Raw genomic sequence first — 22,883 nt, 5'->3', positions numbered from 1 at the left:
ACGCCAATCACGATCACGATTTTAAACCCTTTGGGGCCCTCCATGTTAGGGGCTCTTGTGGACATGGTGACTTTAAACGTACACACAACGGTCAACTCTTGTGGACATGGTGACTTTAAACGTACACACAACGGTCAACTCTTGTGGATATGGGGACTTTAAACGTACACACAACGGTCAACTCTTGTGGACATGGTGACTTTAAACGTACACACAACGGTCAACTCTTGTGGACATGGGGACTTTAAACGTACACACAACGGTCAACTCTTGTGGACATGGTGACTTCAAACGTACACACAACGGTCAACTCTTGTGGACATGGTGACTTTAAACGTACACACAACGGTCAACTCTTGTGGACATGGTGACTTTAAACGTACACACAACGGTCAACTCTTGTGGACATGGGGACTTTAAACGTACACACAACGGTCAACTCTTGTGGATATGGGGACTTTAAACGGACACACAACGGTCAACTCTTGTACAGTAAACCTGCAGAGTACTCGCAAATCTTACCGGCGAACCTGTCCTGGAGACCACCTCTCCGTAACGGCCACCTTCCCGTGACCACCCCAAAGGATCAACGTTGAATGTTTCTTCATATAAATCACCTTTCCATTGCGACCACCTTTTTACAACGACCACTTTTGGTCAGTCCCGTGGACGATCGTTTTAGACAGGTTCGACTGTAAACCGCCAGTTATTCGATTATCAGACTGAACACAAACACATGTTTATTACTACTCTACTCAGCTGATAACAGATAAGTGCAAACAGGCTCAAGCATGTTGTTCAGTAGTACTTAACTGATACTTATTGAGGTTGTTATCAAAACAATCTTGGATGCATAAGAAGAGTTGTAAAGCAGTGACCTGTTTTTGTATGATTTTCCCCAGGAGTTGCCTCCCATTAGCAAATCTGAATGAATGCTCAGCCTCTTTGAATATTTTGGTTTTGTTATCACTGTGTGTGCATGTGGGCATCATCGCCCCATGTTTGTGTGTGCACATATGTGTGTGTGTATGACTGTGTGTGTGTGGGGGGGAGGTGTGTGTGCATGTGTTTGTGACATGTTTGTGTGTGCGCTTGTGTGTTTGTGGGCAGTGAATGTGTGCATGCGTGTGACTGCATAGGTGTGTGCGTCTGTCACAAACAGGTCACACAAACACATTCTCTAATTGCGCCCATACAAACGCACTGATAGTTAAAGAATAAGGGAGGGAGGGGGGGGATGTGTAAGTTATAAACAACAAACAAGATCTCACATCAATTTTGGCAAGCGTAAAGCTTTATTGAAAATGGAGATGCCATTGTTTTCTGAAAAAAATCACATATGAAACAATGTATAAAAACAATCTCATGAAATCACAACGTGCCATGCGTTTTTCAATCTTTGTCTCACACAGCAACAGAGGAAAAATAAGCTGCACTGTACATCAATCACTCACTATGTCCAACCTGGGATGACCACAACAAATGTTAAGGTCCTGACTTTCCCGCCTACAGTCATTACCACAGATTTGTCCAGGCTTCCACACACAACAAGAGCATCCTTCAACTAACGCACATGCTAAAAATAAACAATAAACAACCTTGCTGCTTTCTGTGCAGAGGTAATTTAAATTGATTTTGTAAGTGACACTTTAAAATGAATTCAGCCAAAAAGAAACCACCAAAAAAAACTCACTCTGCAAAGACACAATGGATCTTGGGTGTGTGTCGAAGTGAAGGGGTGCTCTTATTCCTCTGATTCCACGTAAATTCCTGCATCCACACTATAGGGTTTCAGTGTGTCTCAAAGTGAAGGGGTGCTCTTATTCCATGTAAAAGCCTGCAGCCACACTATATGGTTTCAGTGTGTGTCATAGGGAAGGGGTGCTCTTATTCCATGTAAAAGCCTGCAGCCACACTATATGGTTTCAGTGTGTGTCACAGGGAAGGGGTGCTCTTATTCCATTTAAAAGCTTTCAGCCACACTATGGATTTTCAGTGTGTCTCAAAGTGAAGGGGTGCTCTTATTCCATGTAAAAGCCTGGACAAGTGAACATGATTGTGTAAGCGGGAAGGACAGTTCCTTTTAAATGGAGAAAAACAAGAAAAACGGCAGTGTACTAATGAAAATGCTTTGCACAGCAAATAAACATTTTTTTTCTCTCTTTTAGTTGTTGATAGAATGAAAAACACAAGCATTTTCTCTGTCCGTAACTTAAAAGAACTAAGATTTTTCAAGTGAGTAGAATATCTGGTGACTGACCTATAACTAGCAAATGCAAAATCCACACTGTACTTAGAATCAAAGAAACAATAGAACTAATTTAACAAATAAAGAACAAACTGAACATACAGATGACTGATTTTGACCACAGACTTTTGAAAGACCTCGTGGCGACACGCAAACACCAAAGTAAGTAATGATAATCAACTTGCCGCGTGTGGGAACTCTTTCATACAAAATGTCAATCAGCAAGCAAGTACAATAAGCATTAAAACTAAGCTGTATGTGTGCAATCTGACACCGCAATAACTAAATCCTTAAACTTCAGCTGACAAAAAACTATCAAGTTTTGCTAAGGCCAAAAAATAAAATTTGTCTGTTTAGGGTAACATGACCAAAAAAAGTAGGGTCGGTAGGTAGGTAGGGTTTTTTTTTTTGTTTTTTTTGTTTTTTTGTGTGTGTGTGTAAATGAAACGCCAAATGTCTCTTTTTAGCATTTTTACCTCTTTTTTTTTCTTTTTTTTTTTTAAATCAAAAAAAAGTTTTTGGGTCGGCGCCAAATCGATAGGGTCGGTCGGGTTACCCTAAACAGACAATTTTTTTGGGGGGGCCTAATGTTGGATCAAACACAGTTAATGACCAGGTAACATTTGTTATACATGTATTGCACAACTTAAAGAATTTTGCTTGAACATGAAAACTTCAAGGTTTCACAGCACGGTGAACATGAAAACTTCAAGGTTTCACAGCATGGTGAACATGAAAACTTCAAGGTTTCACAGCATGGTGAACATGAAAACTTCAAGGTTTCACAGCATGGTGAACATGAAAACTTCAAGGTTTCACAGCATGGTGAACATGAAAACTTCAAGGTTTCACAGCATGGTGAACATGAAAACTTCAAGGTTTCACAGCATGGTGAACATGAAAACTTCAAGATTTCACAGCACGGTGAAGCATATCAGTTACCCTCCACAAAGACAAAAAGCTCATATAATAATTGTTTTTAGAAAAATGAATGGATATGAACAAAGTCATAACAAACAGAACAAACCAAGTATGGCTATGGCAGCTCACTTGGGAGGGGGGGGGGGGGGAAGCATGTCAAAGTTCTGAGGGGAATTTCCTCAAAAGCACCAAAAAACATTTGACCGTTTTACTGCGTCCACATGTATAATTCTTATTACTCTGGTGAAAAAAAAGCATAACTCTACCGTCGGATGTAAACGTGTGTGTTTATGTGTGTGTTCAAGCATGAGTGTATGCATGCATAATTTGATGTATGTTTTTGTTTTGCATGGAAGTGTTTTTCCCAGATTTGAGGTCACCACAATGCGGCCTCAACTTCTGCAAAAAGACAGATATGATGTCATCAGACATTTATCCGAAACACACACACTCCAGATTTTCATTGTGTTAAAGTAAGAATGAGAATGATCCTTACTATGGAATATCTTCTTCCTCAGCGTTTGACTGTAGGGAATATCACTTTTACAATATGTCAACATATCTGCACTCTGCCGACATACAATATGCTATACCTCTCCTCTGATATAACAGGCCATTAATTAACAACAACAACAAAATAAACATTCACTCAACATTATCCTTCCATCCTTCTCCATAAATAAATATGTACAACTTAAGGACACCACCAAGAAATGGAAAGCACATGGAAAAATGTGAAGAAGGTAAGTACTTCTTGGAATGCAAGCAATGAAATCTGAAATGGAAGTAGAAATAATTGTGTAAATGTCTCAAATTTTCAAAACACACTCACAGCCAAACAACCATAAGTCTATACTCGTGGTTTTTCATAAGCTCATAACTCATATATATACTCGGTATGTACAGATAGCATAAAGCGAGTAAGAAGCGCTCAAACAAAACAGATATATATGGCTGTGCAGCAGTGTCATTACATTACTGAGACTTCCTGAGATCAAATCATCTGTGGGATGCAGAGTACACCAAAAAGACAAAAGGAAAAAAAACCCAGCAAAATAATATTAAGAAAAACCAAACATTGAATAAAAGCGCAAAAAAAACCAAAGTCCTTCCCTGTGCTGTAGTTATTTTGATCAAAGCATCAAAGCACTGTTTTTTTGTTTTTTTTACTGAATAGCAGTTGTTTTACAAAAATGTCCCTTGTTCTTTTATACACATCTCAAGCTTTCAGAAAATGCACTACAGTTCTTTATTGTCGTCTACTGATGCTAACAGATTACCTGAACTAAAAAATGAAGCCACTCACATTACCTGAACTAAAAAATGAAGCCACTCACAAAATCAAATCATACAAAAATGTAAGCACACTTTGAATTGTAAAGTAGCAGCCTGCAAAAAGTCAACGAAACAAACAACGGCCAGGGTGGTTAGAGCTGTCCAAAGCTTGATTTCGCTACAAAGTTTTGTTAAGTCCTGTTACCACAAACTCCTGTACAAACCTAGGTAGCCATTTCTCTTACACCCGGGATGAGGAGCACAAAGTGAACCTGGGTGCCACCCAACTGGGTGGGAACAAGCTGCAGGGTCTGATTGTTTGAAATCACAACAAGTCTCAATTACATGTACAACCAATGGGACTAAGCGGCTGCGTACCATACATCTAGGTGGCATCCAGTTTCAATTCCGTAACCTCAGCCCTGGGCTTCCCACAGACACTCCACACGCAGGGATAAACAATTTGGGGAGCCATGCACACACACACACACACACACTCTCTCTTCTCCCCCACCCCTCTCTCTCTCTCTGTTGTTGTAAAATGATTTCTCAACATGTAGCAAGTGCAGACATTGGAATTTTGCACCTGGTTCACATCTGTTCTCAGTCTCATTTAAAGTAAGCAGCACACTTGCACACTGTAACATAGCATACTTGCTCACTGTAACACAGCACACTTGCTTACTGTAACACAGCACATTTGCACACTGTAACACAGCACACTTAATTGCACTGTAACACAGCACGCTGTAACATAGCATACTTGCACACTGTAACAGAGCACATTTGCACACTGTAACAGCACACTTGCACTGTAACACAGCACATTTGCACTGCAACACAGCACACTTGCACTGTAACACAGCACATTGTAACACAGCACACTGTAACACAACACACTTGCACTGTAACACAGCACACTGTAACACAGCACATTTGCACTGTAACACAGCACACTTGCACACTGTAACACATCACACTTGCACACTGTAACACAGCACATTGTAACAGCACACTTGCACTGTAACACAGCACACTGTAACACAGCACACTGTAACACAGTCACACTCAAAATGGCTTCAGCATGGTGGCTTGATTGTAATGCACACATAGCAGCAAATGCCAGGTAACAGTGATGATTAACAGGTTGTGAAAATTTAAAAAAACAAAAACATAAAGGACAATTAGAACTCTGCTACAGCCAGTTCTGAAAACATAAACAGATCTCTATATTCAGTGGAAAAAATTAAAATGAAAAAAATGTCAGTAAGTTTCTCTGCAGCTTGTCTAGACAAAGTGACAAACACACTTGAATAACAAAGACTCTGCTGCTTCTTGAATGATTAAAACAAAGATTATGGCATCAACAGTTTGGAAGCTGCACAAAAATAAACGGACCTGCATGTATAACAATTACTGAGAACAGGAACCAAGGCTAGGGCGTGTGCTACTTTAATATGCAGCGCATTTCAAACATGGCATGATAATGATTATGATAATGTTGCTAATGATGATGCTTGCATGACGATTTTTCATGAGACACTGTAATTTCCAAACACAAAAAGCGGAAAGTAAGACCAGAACCTTTTATGTTTGGCATACACTTTAGTCAAACCAGAGACAAATGGTCTGCTTCTTTAGAGATAAAGCAAAAGAGCTCAAAGCAAAATAATGGCTTGTACCAGATGATGTGTACAGATAAATACAGTACAGTTGCAATGACGGCAAGTCTTCTGTCTCAAGAACTAATAAAGTGTAAGATTTCACTCCAACCACAGTGGTTATCTCACTTCAGCATTGCCGCAACCCTGTGATCATGGCAGCGTCAGCACTATCACAATAGCTGCTTGTCATTTTGTGCTGATGGCAATGTCTTACATCTTAAAAAGTTGGTGGAAGGCAATTTTCTAACCATATTATGGTTCATTCTGACTTGGTGGTTGTGCCCATAGCAAAACTTTGCTCGTATAAAGTATAATAATCTGACCTTATAATTGGTCATTGTGGCTTGCTGGTTGCGCCTAGCCTGTTGTAAAGCTCAGCTGTTACAAAGCGTAATTTCATTTTACAGTGGTACCTGTGATGTAGGGCCCTCTGATGCGACGACACCTCTCATGAAAGAACATCTTCTGTTGTCCCCCTTTTTTTTTATCATCTTTAATAAAAAATACACCTGTCATGAAAAGCTACCTGCAATTTAGGAACACTCCTTTCATCACAGGTACCACTGTAATGGCACAGCTTGGTGTTGTCGGCTGTTCCATCCCAGTACATGTACATGTAGTGACATCTCAAAAACTTGTGCCACAGGAGAAACAAGTTGCTATTCATTCTGTCAGGATGCTTCGGTCTCTCATAACACATCATTACTACACAGAAGACAAGATCATTGATGGTATGACTGCTGTGGCTTTCCATCGGTTTTCAGCACAGTGATACCTGCAATGTGAGGCCCCTCCAGTGAGAGGCCACCTCTGGGTAAAGGACACCTCTTGTCTCTTTTCCTATTATCTTGACCACATTATACCTATTTTGACAGGCCACCTGCAATAAAGACACTTTGGGCTGGTGACAAGGGTGTCCTTTCATGGCAGGTACTGAACCATTGTCGTAGTTCTGCTTATCATCCAGTGTTGCAGGCAGGGTGTGGCAAACATCCATCACAACTTTTCACTCCTCCCATGCAGCTGCTTCTCATTCAACCATACACATTTGTCGTTCATCCACGCATGAAACTCTTCTCATTCAACCATACACATTTGTCGTTCATCCACGCATGAAACACTTCTCATTCAACCATACGCCTTTGTCGTTCATTCACGCATGAAATAATCCCAGAATCCGACCAAACCTGTCTGGGCTTGATACATCTCTAACAGGTTGAGACAACGAAGAAGACACAAGCTCCTGTCATGTGTTTATGAAGCAGCGGCATCTCCAGCAATATTTCCATTGGAATCATCGGTCTGTTCCCCTACCCCTGCTGATGGACGCAGAATAGGGATGACCAGATCGTCCATGTTCGGCATCACAAACACCCGCTGCAACAAGCAATCAAGACAAGATGTCAACAGCGCGGCAATCATGTTTAATAGTGAACGTCTAATACTGGGAAACAAACAGCTTGGCAATAATGTTTAAGGGTGATTGTCAAACACTGGGAACCAAGCAATCAAAACAAGATGTTAACACCTTGGCCAATCATGTTTTATGATGTACGTCAAACACTGGGAACCAATCTACACAAAATGTCAACAGCTTGGCAATCATGTTTTATGATGTATGTCAAACATTGGAAAACAATCTACACAAAATGTCAACAGCTTGGCAATCATGTTTTATGATGTATGTCAAACACTGGGAACCAATCTACACAAAATGTCAACAGCTTGGCAATCATGTTATATGATGTATGTCAAACACTGGGAACCAATCTACACAAGATGTCAACAGCTTGGCAATCATGTTTTATGATGAATGTCAAACACTGGGAACCAATCAACACAAAATGTCAACAGCTTGGCAATCATGTTTTATGATGTATGTCAAACACTGGGAACCAATCAACACAAAATGTCAACAGCTTGGCAATCATGTTTTATGATGTATGTCAAACACTGGGAACCAATCTACACAAGATGTCAACAGCTTGGCAATCATGTTTTATGATGTATGTCAAACACTGGGAACCAATCTACACAAAATGTCAACAGCTTGGCAATAATGTTTTATGATGTATGTCAAATAGCCACTGGGAACCAATCTACACAAAATGTCAACAGCTTGGCAATAATGTTTAATGCTGAACGTCTAACACTGGGAACCAATCTACACAAAATGTCAACAGCTTGGCAATCATGTTTAAAGATGAATGTCAAACACTGGGAACCCAAATCAAGAAGAAAACAGTAACGCCCTTTTAACGTGGAGACGAAGACAAGATGTCAACAGCTTTGCAATATCTAGTGATGAATATCAAACACTGGTAAGAAAATCAAGACGAAAACAGTTACGCCCTTTTTAACCCAGAGAGAAAGAGACACAAACTACCACATTCAACATTAGTTAGGTGGGTGGATGGCGGGTAGCTCAGCAGGTAGAGCACTGGACTTATCATCCTGGAGTCTCGGGTTTGAGTCCAGGCTGGTACGGACACGTGTCAACTTTATGTGCAGACTCACAGACGGTATCCATGTCCCACCCCCGTGTCACTAAAGTGACACGTAAAAGACCTCGGTCATTCTGCCATAAGTGCAGGTGGCTGTTTGCAACTAATCAAGCACACATCTGGGTAGAGCGACTCTTGTTGCTGCTAGCTTTCCACTGGGAGGGAGCGACCCGAATTTCCCAGCAAATAGGATAATAAAGTAAAGTAAATGATATGAAACGAAATAAACTAGTTGCGAGGACTCTGCAGTCTCACTGTACAAGTGATGTCAGTGCAAAGAGTTCTATGTAGAACAGTGATATACCCCCCTTTAAAGAGCCTCCAAAATTTGAAGAAGAAACCCTGGAGGGAGATTAATAGATTAATAGCTACTGACTTTCTCCTTCTTCTTTGTTCATAGGCTGAAACTCCCACGTTCACTCATGTTTTTGCCCAAGTGGGGTTTTACATGTATCTTCTTCTCCTTCGTTCATGGGCTGAAACTCCCACGTTCACTCATGATTTTGAGTTTTGAGTGGACTTTTACGTGTATGACCGTTTTTATCCCGCCATTCAGGCAGCATACGCTGATTTCAGGGGATTTACGTGTATGATCGTTTTTTATATGCCGCTTTCGGAGGAGCTACTGACCTGAAACTCGACCTCCAGTTTTTTTTCAATCCAGTCGGTGACGTGTGTGATGGTTACCACCCGCTCCCCCACCTGAGGCTTGGCGCTCAGCCATAGACGTGGTGGCGTACGGAAACCATACCTGTTGCACACATAAAAATATTACAGAGATGTTTACATAACAAGATCATTATGGCTGTGCAGCGGTCTCATTGCATTTCTGAGACTTCAGTTATTGTCTTTTTTCTTATTTGTGTAAAAGACAAAAATCAAAACTTGACTAAATGTAAAAAGGAATAACAAACAGCTAGATAAACACACAAAATCAATCCAAACTGATTGTAAAATAGAAAAGCAGATACCTATTCTATTGGGTATATGTACTTTTTGTATGTTTTGTAACATCCGTATCACTGTTCCTCAAAGAAACATAGTATGTTTTGTAACATCCGTATCACTGTTCCTCAAAGAAACATAGTATGTTTTGTAACATCCGTATCACTGTTCCTCAAAGAAACATAGCATGTTTTGTAACATCCGTAACACTGTTACTCAAAGAAACATAGTATTTTTGTAACATCAGTATCACTGTTCCTCAAAGAAACATAGTATGTTTTGTAACATCCGTATCACTGTTCTTCAAAGAAACATAGTATGTTTTCCTATATCCTCCTGCATCATACACAAAACCGCCAACATCTGCTTCAACTCTTTCACTGATCCTCACTTTCCTGTCTATCTTTCTGAACTCTTGCATCCCTACACTCCATCCAGACAGCTTCGCTCATCCACTGACAGCAGAATACTTTCCATCCCACGCACCAAAACCAAAACCACTGGCGACCGTTCTTTCTTCTTTTCCGCTCCCACTCTCTGGAATCAACTTCCCCACCCCATCCGTCACTGTAAAACCTCTTCCACTTTCAAAAAGTCCCTTAAAACCCACCTTTTCAAGTCTGCTTACAATACCTGAAGTACACGCCTGCCTCGTGATATGTTTTTATCTGCCAGCATTCCAATCAACTCACTAGTTAAATATTTTTATTGGGTAGTCTCACATTATTAACACTATATATATGTACCACTGTTGTTTGTAAAATATGTTTTAAACGCTTACTTAATTCTTTTTATGTATTTAAATATTTGTTGAATTTATTGTGTGTGTGTGTGTGTGTGTGTGTGTGTGTGTGTGTGTGTGTGTGTGTGTGTGTGTGTGTGTGTGTGTGTGTGTGAGTACATGTGTGTGTGTGTGTGTGTGTGTGTGTGTGTGTGTGTAAGTGTGTATGTGTGCTTGTGTGAGGTTGGTGGTGTGTCAAAATGTGTTGTGCAATATGGCATGAAAATCTTTTTAGATTTGTTGTTAAAAATTACAGCTTTGTATACCATGTTTATTATCTTTTACGAAGTAATTATAGTTAAATAGTCTTTTGTTTTTTTATTTGTTCGACCTTCTTAGGATTATGGAGTTTTATGCACTGCCTTTTATAGTTAACTAAATTGTTGTATTTGAAATAGTCCATTGTAGTCGGTGTAGGCCTTAAGCTTATTTTAATCGTTTGTCCAGTATTTAATTTAATTCTCTATTTTTGTATGAACTCAAATGTTTTGTGTTCTTAGTATGTCTTGTTAGGCTAAGTTCTATTTAATCAGAGTATGTTTGCGGTTGCTTATACCTAGTGATATTGTAAAGCGCATAGTGCTTTTAGTTATGCGCTATAGAAATCTCCTTAATAAATAAATAAATAATAAATAACATCAGTATCACTGTTCCTCAAAGAAACATAGTATGTTTTGTAACATCCGTATCACTGTTCCTCAAAGAAACATAGTATGTTTTGTAACATCCGTATCACTGTTCCTCAAAGAAACATAGTCCCTGCATAAGAAAGACTGACACACACAGACACTCACATACACCTGCACGCATGCACACACACACACACACGCACACACACACACGTGCCAAGACAGGGAGAGTCTGACTGACAGGCAGGCAGGGACACACAGACACGACACATAGGGCTATGCACACTCAGGCACACAGACACATGCAAACACAGATAGACCGACACAAACACAGAGACAAATAAACACAGACACACACAAACACAGATAGACCGACACAAACACAGAGACAGAGACAAATAAACACAGACACACACAAACACAGATAGACCGACACAAACACAGAGACAGAGACAAATAAACACAGACACACACAAACACAGATAGACCGACACAGAGACAGAGACAAATAAACACAGACACACACAAACACAGATAGACCGACACAAACACAGAGACATAGACAAATAAACACAGACACACACAAACACAGATAGACCGACACAAACACAGAGACAGAGACAAATAAACACAGACACACACAAACACAGATAGACCGACACAAACACAGAGACAGAGACAAATAAACACAGACACACACAAACACAGATAGACCGACACAAACACAGAGACAGAGACAAATAAACACAGACACACACAAACACAGATAGACCGACACAAACACAGAGACAGAGACAAATAAACACAGACACACACAAACACAGATAGACTGATGACACAAACACAGAGACAGAGACAAATAAACACAGACACACGCAAACACAGATAGACCGACACAAACACAGAGACAGAGACAAATAAACACAGACACACACAAACACAGATAGACCGACACAAACACAGAGACAGAGACAAATAAACACAGACACATGCAAACACAGATAGACTGACACAAACACAGAGACAGAGACAAATAAACACAGACACACACAAACACAGATAGACCGACACAAACACAGAGACAAATAAACACAGACACACACAAACACAGATAGACTGACACAAACACAGAGACAGAGACAAATAAACACAGACACACACAAACACAGATAGACCGACACAAACACAGAGACAAATAAACACAGACACATGCAAACACAGAGAGACCGACACAAACACAGAGACAGAGACAAATAAACACAGACACACACAAACACAGATAGACCGACACAAACACAGAGACAAATAAACACAGACACACACAACCACAGATAGACCGACACAAACACAGAGACAGAGACAAATAAACACAGACACACACAAACACAGATAGACCGACACAAACACAGAGACAGAGACAAATAAACACAGACACACACAAACACAGATAGACCGACACAAACACAGAGACAAATAAACACAGACACACACAAACACAGATAGACCGACACAAACACAGAGACAGAGACAAATAAACACAGACACACACAAACACAGATAGACCGACACAAACACAGAGACAGAGACAAATAAACACAGACACACACAAACACAGATAGACCGACACAAACACAGAGACAGAGACAAATAAACACAGACACACACAAACACAGATAGACCGACACAAACACAGAGACAGAGACAAATAAACACAGACACACACAAACACAGATAGACCGACACAGAGACAGAGACAAATAAACACAGACACACACAAACACAGAGAGACCGACTCAAACACAGAGACAGAGACAAATAAACACAGACACACACAAACACAGATAGACCGACACAAACACAGAGACAGAGACAAATAAACACAGACACACACAAACACAGATAGACCGACACAAACACAGAGACAGAGACAAATAAACACAGACACACACAAACACAGATAGACCGACACAAACACAGAGACAGAGACAAATAAACACAGACACACACAAACACAGATAGACCGACACAAACACAGAGACAGAGACAAATAAACACAGACACACACAAACACAGATAGACCGACACAAACACAGAGACAGAGACAAATAAACACAGACACACACAAACACAGATAGACCGACACAAACACAGAGACAGAGACAAATAAACACAGACACACACAAACACAGATAGACCGACACAAACACAGAGACAGAGACAAATAAACACAGACACACACAAACACAGATAGACCGACACAAACACAGAGACAGAGGCAAATAAACACAGACACACACAAACACAGATAGACCGACACACAAACAGAGACAGAGACAAATAAACACAGACACACCTTTACATCACATCATCTCTAATTCTCTGTACACCCAAATCCCCAAGATCTACCCTACAATGAAACCGCACTTTTCAAATTCCCCAATGTTGGACCTTCTCCTTTTCAAGACCTTGCTTTTTCAGATTCTCTGTTCAAAAGCTCCGTAAAGGTACCTCCATTTCAAGACCTTGCTTTGTCAGATTTTCCGTTCAAAAGCTCTGTAAAGGTACCTCCATTTCAAGACCTTGCTTTTTCAGATTTTCCGTTCAAAAGCTCCGTAAAGGTACCTCCATTTCAAGACCTTGCTTTTTCAGATTTTCCGTTCAAAAGCTCCGTAAAGGTACCTCCATTTCAAGACCTTGCTTTTTCAGATTTTCCGTTCAAAAGCTCCGTAAAGGTACCTCCATTTCAAGACCTTGCTTTTTCAGATTTTCCGTTCAAAAGCTCCGTAAAGGTACCTCCATTTCAAGACCTTGCTTTTTCAGATTTTCCATTCAAAAGCTCCGTAAAGGTACCTCCATTTCAAGACCTTGCTTTTTCAGATTTTCCGTTCAAAAGCTCTGTAAAGGTACCTCCATTTCAAGACCTTGCTTTTTCAGATTTTCCGTTCAAAAGCTCCGTAAAGGTACCTCCATTTCAAGACCTTGCTTTTTCAGATTTTCCGTTCAAAAGCTCCGTAAAGGTACCTCCATTTCAAGACCTGATTTTTTTCTTTTTGGGGGGAGGTTTTAACAGGGGGGGCTCCACTGTACTCACCACAATCGGTCACTAGGAGGATGAGGAACATTGACGACCATTTTGCCGACCAGATTTTTGACGGTAACTTGGAGCTGTAGCGGCGTGTTTGAGACGTTCTCCATGGCACGCTTGATGTACTTGTATTCCGTCGCCTGTTGGAAGTACTTGGAGGACGTCAGTTTGTTCAGGTATTTCATCAGCTTTTTGCCGCCACTGAAATACAGACGGGAGGCAAATTAAAATTGTGAGTGTTTTTTGATCTCATGGACTGGTCTGATCTCTGTCCAGTCGACCGTGGGATAGTTCTGACATGTAAAAGATCTTCTGACGGAACAATTTTTAGTACATGTAGCCAGGACATTTGGACCTATATCCATTTTCAATCCAGGTCCAACTGACCTAGAGTGGTACCTGTGATGAAAGGACACCCTCGGGACCAGCCAAAAGTGTCCCTACATTGCAGGTATACTTTGGTAGAGATAATATACAAAGGGACAAGAGAAGGTGTCCTTTTAAGGGAGGTGTCCACTCGTCCACTGTATTGTTCTCAGAGTCTGGGAACAACACTGTTTATTCTCAAAATTCAAGATAATTGTAAAACTTGCCTTTCTTTTTCCTCTGGACTTGCCATTGCTTCTTCTTCTTCATCCGTAGAAGATTCCGCACTGTCCTCCTCATCGGAGTCAGTCACTGGAGATCTGCAAGAAACACGTGGATGTCAATTGATGAATAAAAAGACATAGTACAGTCAATTCCGGTTAATCGGCCATCCGGATAATCAGCCAATTCCGGATAATCGGCCAATTTTCCCTGGGACCGAATCTTTTCTTCATGTGTAAGAGCAGAAGTGAGAGGAAGGACTGACTGCCCCCCCCCCCCCCCCCCCTTTCTGGTTCTGCCACCAGTCATACGCTTGTCTGATAAGCATCAAAATCCACCTGGCTAAGGTAACCCGCGACACATCTTTGCTACGGGCTGTGTTAAGATAAACAAAAGTTTTTGTTCTTTAGACCTTAACAGAGCCGTGCGAGCCAGGTAACTGCTGAGCACTCGTACCGGGCAGTTAACAATGTCAGGATCACCCGGAGCAAGAATCTTACTAAGCGGGGGAATCCTAATAATAGGGGAAACTTGTCCAGGCTTTTGGTTTTTGGCTAAGAACTCAGGACGGAAACGCAAAGTTACAGAACCGTCTGCTTCAAACGACGTATCCCTAGGCACGCCAGAGAGAGCGTGAACCTCACTGCCCCCCCTAGCTGTGGCCAACAGAACGAGAAGTAGAGCCTTCCTAGTCAGATTAGGCAGGCTAGCATCATCCAAGGGCTCAAAAACTTGCGACCTTAAGAAGTTAAGAACAAGAAAAAGATCCCAGGACGGCAAAGGAGCCTTTACTTTAGAGAAACCCAATGCTGATCCTTTGAGGACGCTAGCGATTACACCCCCCAGGTTAATAGTGTGTCCCAATTGTTTTAGCGTAGAGGAGATTGCCGATCTCCTTACTTTAAGGGATGAAGGAGACCTTCCTTGCGCCGCCAACCACGACAGATGGTTGGCCACTTGCATGGACCTAGGGGAAGTAGGATTAACCCCGTTTGCCGTACACCAGCTGACCCAAGCAGACCAGTGGGAACCGTAAACCGAACCCGTAGATTCCCTATGCGCTTTCTGCACTAACATCAAAGTTGAGTCTGATGCGCCTGAACGGCGCAGCGAGTCCCGCACAGTCTCCAGCCGTGTAACCGAAGAACCTGAGGGTTGTCGTGATGGATCCCCGTTCTTGGCTGTAATAAATCTCCCTTTCTTAGGTTGAGCGGAATGGGAGGACCGACAGCGAGACGCAGGAGGTCTGGGTACCAGTGCTGACTCGGCCACAAGGGGGCGATCAGCACCAGAGAGGGTTGGTCAGCAGCTGAAACGGAGGGAACGCGTAAGCCACAAGACCTGACCAGTCGATCCCCATGGCGTCGACCTTCCAAGCCTCCGGGTCCGGGAACGGGGACACGAAGACCGGAAGCCTGCGGGAAAACCGGGTCGCAAAAAGATCGACCAGAGGTTTGTCCACTTGTGCCCACAGGCGTTGGAGAACCTGGTGAGTGAGCGTCCACTCTGTGTGGATAACGCTCGAGGACCGGCTGAGTGAATCGGCCAGAACGTTCAACCGGCCTGGCAGAAATTTCGCTGCCACTCTTATGCTGTGAGCACTGCACCAGATTAAAATCTGGCAAGACCTGACTGACAGAGAGAGAGAGCGGGAACTGCCCTGACGGTTGATGTAGGCTGCCACAGTCATATTGTCGGTGTTCAGCCGAATGTATTTTCCCTTTATCAGAGGCAGAAAGGCCTGACAAGCTAGGAAAACAGCCTCGAGCTCCAGCATATTGATGTGAAGCTTCGCCTGATCTGCCGTCCACACACCAGAGGTCGTGTGGCACGCCAGAGGTCGTGTGGCACGCCAGATGGGCCCCCCACCCCGACAGCGAGGCGTCCGTGAATAAGTCCTCGTCTGGAGGAGGGAGCGAAATGGGAACTCCCTGCCCGATCCAAGGCAGGATCCACTGCCGTGTGGTCTGTACAACCCAGTCCCCAAGGGGAACCGAGACCATCCAACCCTGGACTGACTGGTTCCACACCGAGTTCAGAGCGGCCTGAAAGGGGCGCTTGTGCACTCTGCCTAACGGCACCAGAGCAGACATTGACTCCATCTGTCCTAGAAGGGACGTCAGAACTCGCACAGGCGCTCGTTCCTGCGAGAACAGGGATATGATAAGAGCCTGAAGCTTCTCTATCCTCCTCTGCGTAGGGCGGACAGACCAATCCAACGTGTTGAACCTCATCCCTAGGTAAGTGAAAACCTAGGCTGGAGTAAGTTCTGACTTGGTCGGATTCACAGAGAACCCCAGATCGATGGCTTGGGACAGAACAAACTGGGTGTGAACCCGGCATGACTCTGAGTCCTGATGAAGAATCAACCAATTGTCTAGGTAAGCTCTCAACCGAACGCCCTCTTGCCTGACAAGCGCACAGAGTTGGCGAACCACCAAAGTAAAGATCCAGGGCGCCAGCGAGAGGCCGAACGGAAGCGCCCTGAACTGGTACACCCGATCTCCCCATCGGAATCTCAATCACTTCCGGTCGGATGGGTGAATGAGGATATGAAAGTACGCGTCGGTCAGATCGATCGACGTCACCCAGTCGCCTGGTCTGAGTGCATCTCTGACCGACGCGGACGTCTCCATTGTAAAACGGATCTGTCTTAAGAACCTGTTGAGAGGTGACAAGTCCAACACGGGGCGCCAAGCCCCCGATGCATTTGGCTCCACGAAAATCTTCCCAAAAAAACCAGGGGAGCTGTGGTCTAGCACCTCCTCCACAGCCTCCTTTTGAAGGAGAGACATGATCTCGCCCTGAATGGCGGACCTCGCCTCCAAATTGGCCGGTGGCCGAAAAGGTGGAGGCGTACTCGTGAGAGGAGCCTTGCCGTCCGCCCAGGGCAACCTGAACCCCAAACAATCCATTGGCTGTTTACCTTGAGTAACCAGCGATGAACGACCCTGGAGGGGCCCCCCGCCACCACAAAGGTGGGGGGTGGGGGGGCTAATGGTTCGGGGAGGCATCATTGGGGGTGGGGCTTACGCCCCGACCCCCTGGACTTGCCAAAAGACGGACCCTTCTTAGGTTAAGGGGCACCACAACCCCGACCCCTAGAAGAAGAAGACTGACCTTGAGCCTTGCCCCTAGACGACGCAGACTGCTGTCTTGGCGGGGCCTTGCTGCTTAGTCTGTGGGTTGACAAACCCAGCATGCGCGATCCTGGAGATTGCCAAATCCCGGGCATCACGCGTCTCCTTCTGGAGAGCTTCAAGAGAGCATAGGGCTGACCAAGAAGAGCACCCTCCGTGAAAGGAGAGATCTTCAAAGCCTCGATCGTAACCTTATCCTGAATCTTAGATCCAGTAAGAAAGGCAGACCTGCGAGAATGAACTGAGTGTGCATAAAGCCGAGCCGACAGGCTCATCTGCTCTGATGACACCTTAGCCAGCGTAGCAAGCAAAGTCGCTATATTGTTCTCCACCGCATCCTTCCGAAACTCAAACGGAACGAGAGAGGTAGAAATAGATCTCGAGAGAGCTCTTTGGATTGTCTCCGACAAGGATGACAGCTCCAGCAAAGACCTGCCCGTTTCCTCTAAAGACAAAAGAGTAAGTTCCGAACACGGAACAGCTCTGTCCCTACTGTACCGGTCTTCCCGGAGAGAAGCTAATTCCGGAGTCACCGGAAGTGTAGCCCGCGGAAGAGCGAATGAGTCGATAAGGTTGACCGACTGAGAATTCAACGTAAACTTCCGGCCAGAATGAACAGCGGAAGTCGGTTGTTGAGAGGAAGAAAGCCAAGGCTTGACTACATCCGGAGCAGCACCATGTGCCACCAAAAGCGGAGGGTTCGACACTAGCGGGGGCGGGAGGCGGAACGCCCCAGAGTTTTGTGTTCCGCCCCAAACATTGCCGAAGCTTGGGGCCCACTCCGCCCCAGGATAAATTCCAACAATGACAAACCGAAAATTCTAATGCCAGAGCCAATCACTAAAAATCGCCAGTCAAAGTCGTCACTGAAATTTGCGTTACGATCAATGCCGCAGTCAAGAAAAAAAAACATTGAAATCGTCGAAGGACAATGCCGCAAGGGAAATAACTCCCAGATTGCGCTCTTTAGCGTGAGAGATAAGTATCGCCTTCAAATGCCAAACGCAAAATGTGGCGACACATCCCTGGTGTAAAAAGACATGGAAATGAAGATGAAGAACAGGGTGGAGAGAAACGAAAAAAGGAGACCGATGCAGCCAAAAGCGCGAAGCGCTGTCGTAATTTCAATGTCAAATGGTTGAAAGAGTTTCCCTGGCTTCACTGAGTACGATGAAGAAAAACAGACAATGCATTGCCGCACGTGAATACGGAGAGTGGGCCCCAGATTTTTGTTTTCCGCCCCAGCAATTTCCATCTCTGGGGCCAGTGTGGCCCCAGGCCAAATAAGTTAGTGTCGACCCCTGCAGCGCGTACGTTGGCATGAGATTTAGTCTTGCCCAAGACTCGAGACATCTCGTAAGCAACGGATGGGGATTCCCGGAAACAAAAGGAATGAGAATCATCCTCCGGAACACGGAAATCTCCCAAAGCCGAGGGTGGCGGAACGGACACACCTGCCGTAGACACCACACCTTCCTCAAAATAGCGAAACGCCACTTCAGCTGCAGACGCAAGTGCGTGAGGCAACTTAGATGGCAACCGGAAACTACTGTCTTCCTCCTGCAGAGAAGCAGCAAAATCCGATTGCTCATCCATCACATCCGTGTGAGCCGGAAGACTGTCACCGTATTGACTACAAACGTCAACCGGAACATCGACCGGAAAGGAAGCCACGTGCGGGATGCTATACCCGGGACATGACTTCCTACGGACGGCTTCCTGCCCGAAGGCCGGAAGCTGAGATTGCTGTGTCGCCGCTAACTCGTATGCGGAAGGGGACAACAACAACAGATCCCTTCGCGTTTCCGGGTCCCTTCCCTGCTCTACCCGACCGCGCGATCGGAAGGTGATAGGCAGGGAGTCGGAACTTTCTCCCCTTGCCCGTTTTCCAGGGGGGGTACTTTCTCCGGTAAACGCGCTTCCCATTGGCGGGAGGACCCCGCTACTGGTGAAGCATAAATACCTTTTTGACCGGAGTGGCCAGAAGCATCAGCACGCAAGGAAACCCCTCCATCACCGGGAGACTGACAAGCGTGAACGAGGGGGGAACCTTAACCCTGGCGAGAGAAGAAGAATCTCCCACACCCTGTGGAAAAGAGAGAAACTCCTCCCGCGTAGACTTGAGGTCCGCAGACAGCGCGTTGATTTGCGTCAACAAAATAGAAGAAACCTCAGAAGACACAATGGGGTTACTACTAGCAACATCCGAGACCTTCTCCGCCGACAGAGTAGGCATAGAGGCGGGGGGAAGCAAAGAGGAGGAGGGTGTATTAATCTGTACGTCGATCGATTTCGAAGAAGCAGGATCAAAAACCGTAACGTTAGCTGGTTTCGGCTTTCTAGAACCTTTCTTAGGCGAGTGCACAGCAGCTACCTGCTTGGCTAAGCTCTTCTTCTTGCCGCTGTCAGACATGACAGCAAGTAAGTCAACTTGTTTATCAAAACAAAACAACAAAAACAAACTCAGGCAAAGACGCACAGACCGACAAATTACAACAGTAAAATTTGGATTATTCTCACCCAAAACAGCCGTAGGTAGAGAGAGAGTGGTCAGAAAACAGCAAGACCGTGAGCTAAAAAGCTCGAGCGCATTCAGCACACGTCCACCGCATGTAAAGGCTTGGAAAGGAATGATAACATGGCGGCGCTTTATGCGCACGCACACGGAAGTGATCCTGGTCACGTGGCCCTTGTATAAGGGTCAAGGCCGTTCTTTTTTAAGGTTGCTTCCCTTGTTACCTTCCCGCGTTCAAGCGTCCTAGCACTAAACTGAGGTAAATTGCTATATGTGAGTTGGTAGAGTATATGTAATTTAATATGTATTGTAATTTAATTTACATACCTGTCATGAGCTTAGCTCATGATTATCTCCCTTTTTAATAATCAAAATAAAATCAGTATAAACTGTAAAGTATATATATACGACCAGTCCTGAACAGACAAGTAAAGAATAGCAAATGCTACTGAACTTTGAATACTTTGCACTTTAACTAGACAGTCCAGAACCTAACGGCAGTGATGTAACATAGGCATGCTGCTTGGAGTCAGCAGTCAACTATTTGCTAAAGCTTATTTCAAATCACCAAAAAAGTTGCTGTCATTTCAACAAAATTGCTAAAATATATCTCGTTGGGTGTAAAGTGACACCAAGGACTGGCAACAACTTTTGAAAATTAAAGGCCCACTACGCCTTATAAAAACAGTTCGCTTCACCGTCTCAGATCTGGTCAGGCTTTAACATGGGATAAGACCATCCCTCCACTGTGTCACATACAAAAAATCGACACCCTGACAGCTTGCTGCGGTGAGTTGGAATTTTTTGATGAAATGCTTTTCGAAAGAAATTCATTCTTTAAAAAAAATACCCCTCGCACTGTGCACTGAGACTGAGAGCACCCAGGCTGTTGATGGTTGGCATGAGACCAAGTGGAGGGATGGTCTTATCGTATGAGACCAAGTGAAGCGATGGTCTTATCGTATGAGACCAAGTGGAGGGATGGTCTTATCGTATGAGACCAAGTGAAGGGATGGTCTTATCGTATGAGACCAAGTGGAGGGATGGTCTTATCGTATGAGACCAAGTGGAGGGATGGTCTTATCGAATGAGACCAAGTGAAGGGATGGTCTTATCGAATGAGACCAAGTGAAGGGATGGTCTTATCGTATGAGACCAAGTGGAGGGATGGTCTTATCGTATGAGACCAAGTGGAGGGATGGTCTTATCGTATGTGACCAAGTGGAGGAATGGTCTTATCGTATGTGACCAAGTGGAGGGATGGTCTTATCGTATGTGACCAAGTGGAGGGATGGTCTTATTGTATGTGACCAAGTGGAGGGATGGTCTTATCGTATGTGACCAAGTTGAGGGATGGTCTTATCGTATGTGAATAAGTTTAGGGATGGTCTTATCGTATGTGACCAAGTGGAGGAATGGTCTTATCGTATGAGACCAAGTGGAGGGATGGTCTTATCGTATGAGACCAAGTGGAGGGATGGTCTTATCGTATGAGACCAAGTGGAGGGATGGTCTTATCCCATGTTAAAGCCTGACCAGATCTGAAACAGTGAGGTGAACTGTTTTCACGAGGCGGAGTGGGCCTTTAAAAATTAATCCTACCAACATCCCTGGCAACAGTTCAACTAAATGCAACACCACAGCTTACTGTAAACACTGTCAAGAGAATACAATGTCCAAAGCAATAAGCACTGACCTTTCTTGGGGGACGTCTCCTTTGGACATGTCGTGTTTGGCAGTCTTCAGTTTCATCAGGTTCATTTTGGTTTCAATGGTCATCTGGAAGCCTCCCCCATACGACACGTCCAACTCCACCCAGAATCCTCGCTCGTCAAGGTAAGGGTTGGCAGCTCTCCGGATCACTGGCATAGCCTTGCCCATGTCAATGGCAGTCACTTGAAGTTGATCTATAAAGTATGGCACCTACAACAAAAGGGAAAACAGAAACAAAATAATGCATGGAAGAGTCAGGGAAAGTAACCTTCAAAACAAATATATTAGCCATAACGGGCTGAGGAGGCAGTAAATAACAAAAAAACAAAAAAAATTTGAAATATCATGAAAGGTAAGCTTGTACATCAGACCCCAGCATTCCTCCGAAAACGGCGTATGGCTGCCTAAATGGCGGGGTAAAAAACAGTCATACACGTAAAATTCCACTCGTGCAAAAAAAACGAGTGTACGTGGGAGTTTCAGCCCACGAACGCAGAAGAAGAAGAAGAAGAAGAAGACCCCAGCATCACTTTTGACTAATCCTAGTCCTACACTCCATCTCACAGCTTACTCGCCAAATCTACACCTTGTCCTCTGCCAAGCCATGGTTTAACAGATCTACTATCACCTTAGAAATCTCAAGAAAAAAATCAAACCAATATGACAAATAACGTTTTCCTGAAGATCTCACAGAACTTCCAAAAGTCCTCCTGTTTTGGGACTCTCTACAAGTTCCACTGTTATCTTGATGGAAACTAAACTGATATGAACATCTGAAATGTCTCCCGCACTAACAGCCTTCCTTTGGTTAAGTGCTTCCTGCAATGAATAGACGGCAAGACTTGTTCCTAAAAATGCACTATTAATGGCGGGGT

At 43.9% G+C, this 22,883-nt stretch overlaps 1 protein-coding gene across 3 annotated transcripts in view; it reads right to left on the bottom strand.

The window, feature by feature from the left end:
• Positions 1–1,272: 1,272 nt before the first annotated feature.
• LOC138959951 (testis-expressed protein 2-like) overlaps positions 1,273–22,883 on the bottom strand; it is a 49,559-nt gene continuing 27,948 nt past the window's right edge. The window contains exons 5-11 of one of the 3 annotated variants that reach the window (XR_011453846.1): positions 21,992–22,218; positions 14,646–14,738; positions 14,059–14,253; positions 9,243–9,363; positions 4,481–7,485; positions 2,833–4,449; positions 1,273–2,573 (exon numbers count right to left, since the gene is read on the bottom strand). Coding sequence is in view for 1 of the 3 variants with exons in the window: in XM_070331635.1 (XP_070187736.1) it covers positions 7,363–7,485; positions 9,243–9,363; positions 14,059–14,253; positions 14,646–14,738; positions 21,992–22,218 (759 nt within the window). In the remaining 2 variants the exon portion in view is untranslated. Of the gene's footprint in view, positions 7,486–9,242; positions 9,364–14,058; positions 14,254–14,645; positions 14,739–21,991; positions 22,219–22,883 lie in introns of all 3 variants that reach the window. The other 2 variants (XR_011453844.1, XM_070331635.1) reach the window with 2 other exon arrangements.

Source organism: Littorina saxatilis, linkage group LG2 (genome assembly GCF_037325665.1).
Source record: "Littorina saxatilis isolate snail1 linkage group LG2, US_GU_Lsax_2.0, whole genome shotgun sequence".
Classification (NCBI taxonomy): Eukaryota; Metazoa; Mollusca; class Gastropoda; order Littorinimorpha; family Littorinidae; genus Littorina; species Littorina saxatilis.
Note: the sequence above shows the minus strand (reverse complement) of the source record. Positions and strands in the feature narration are given on the sequence as shown.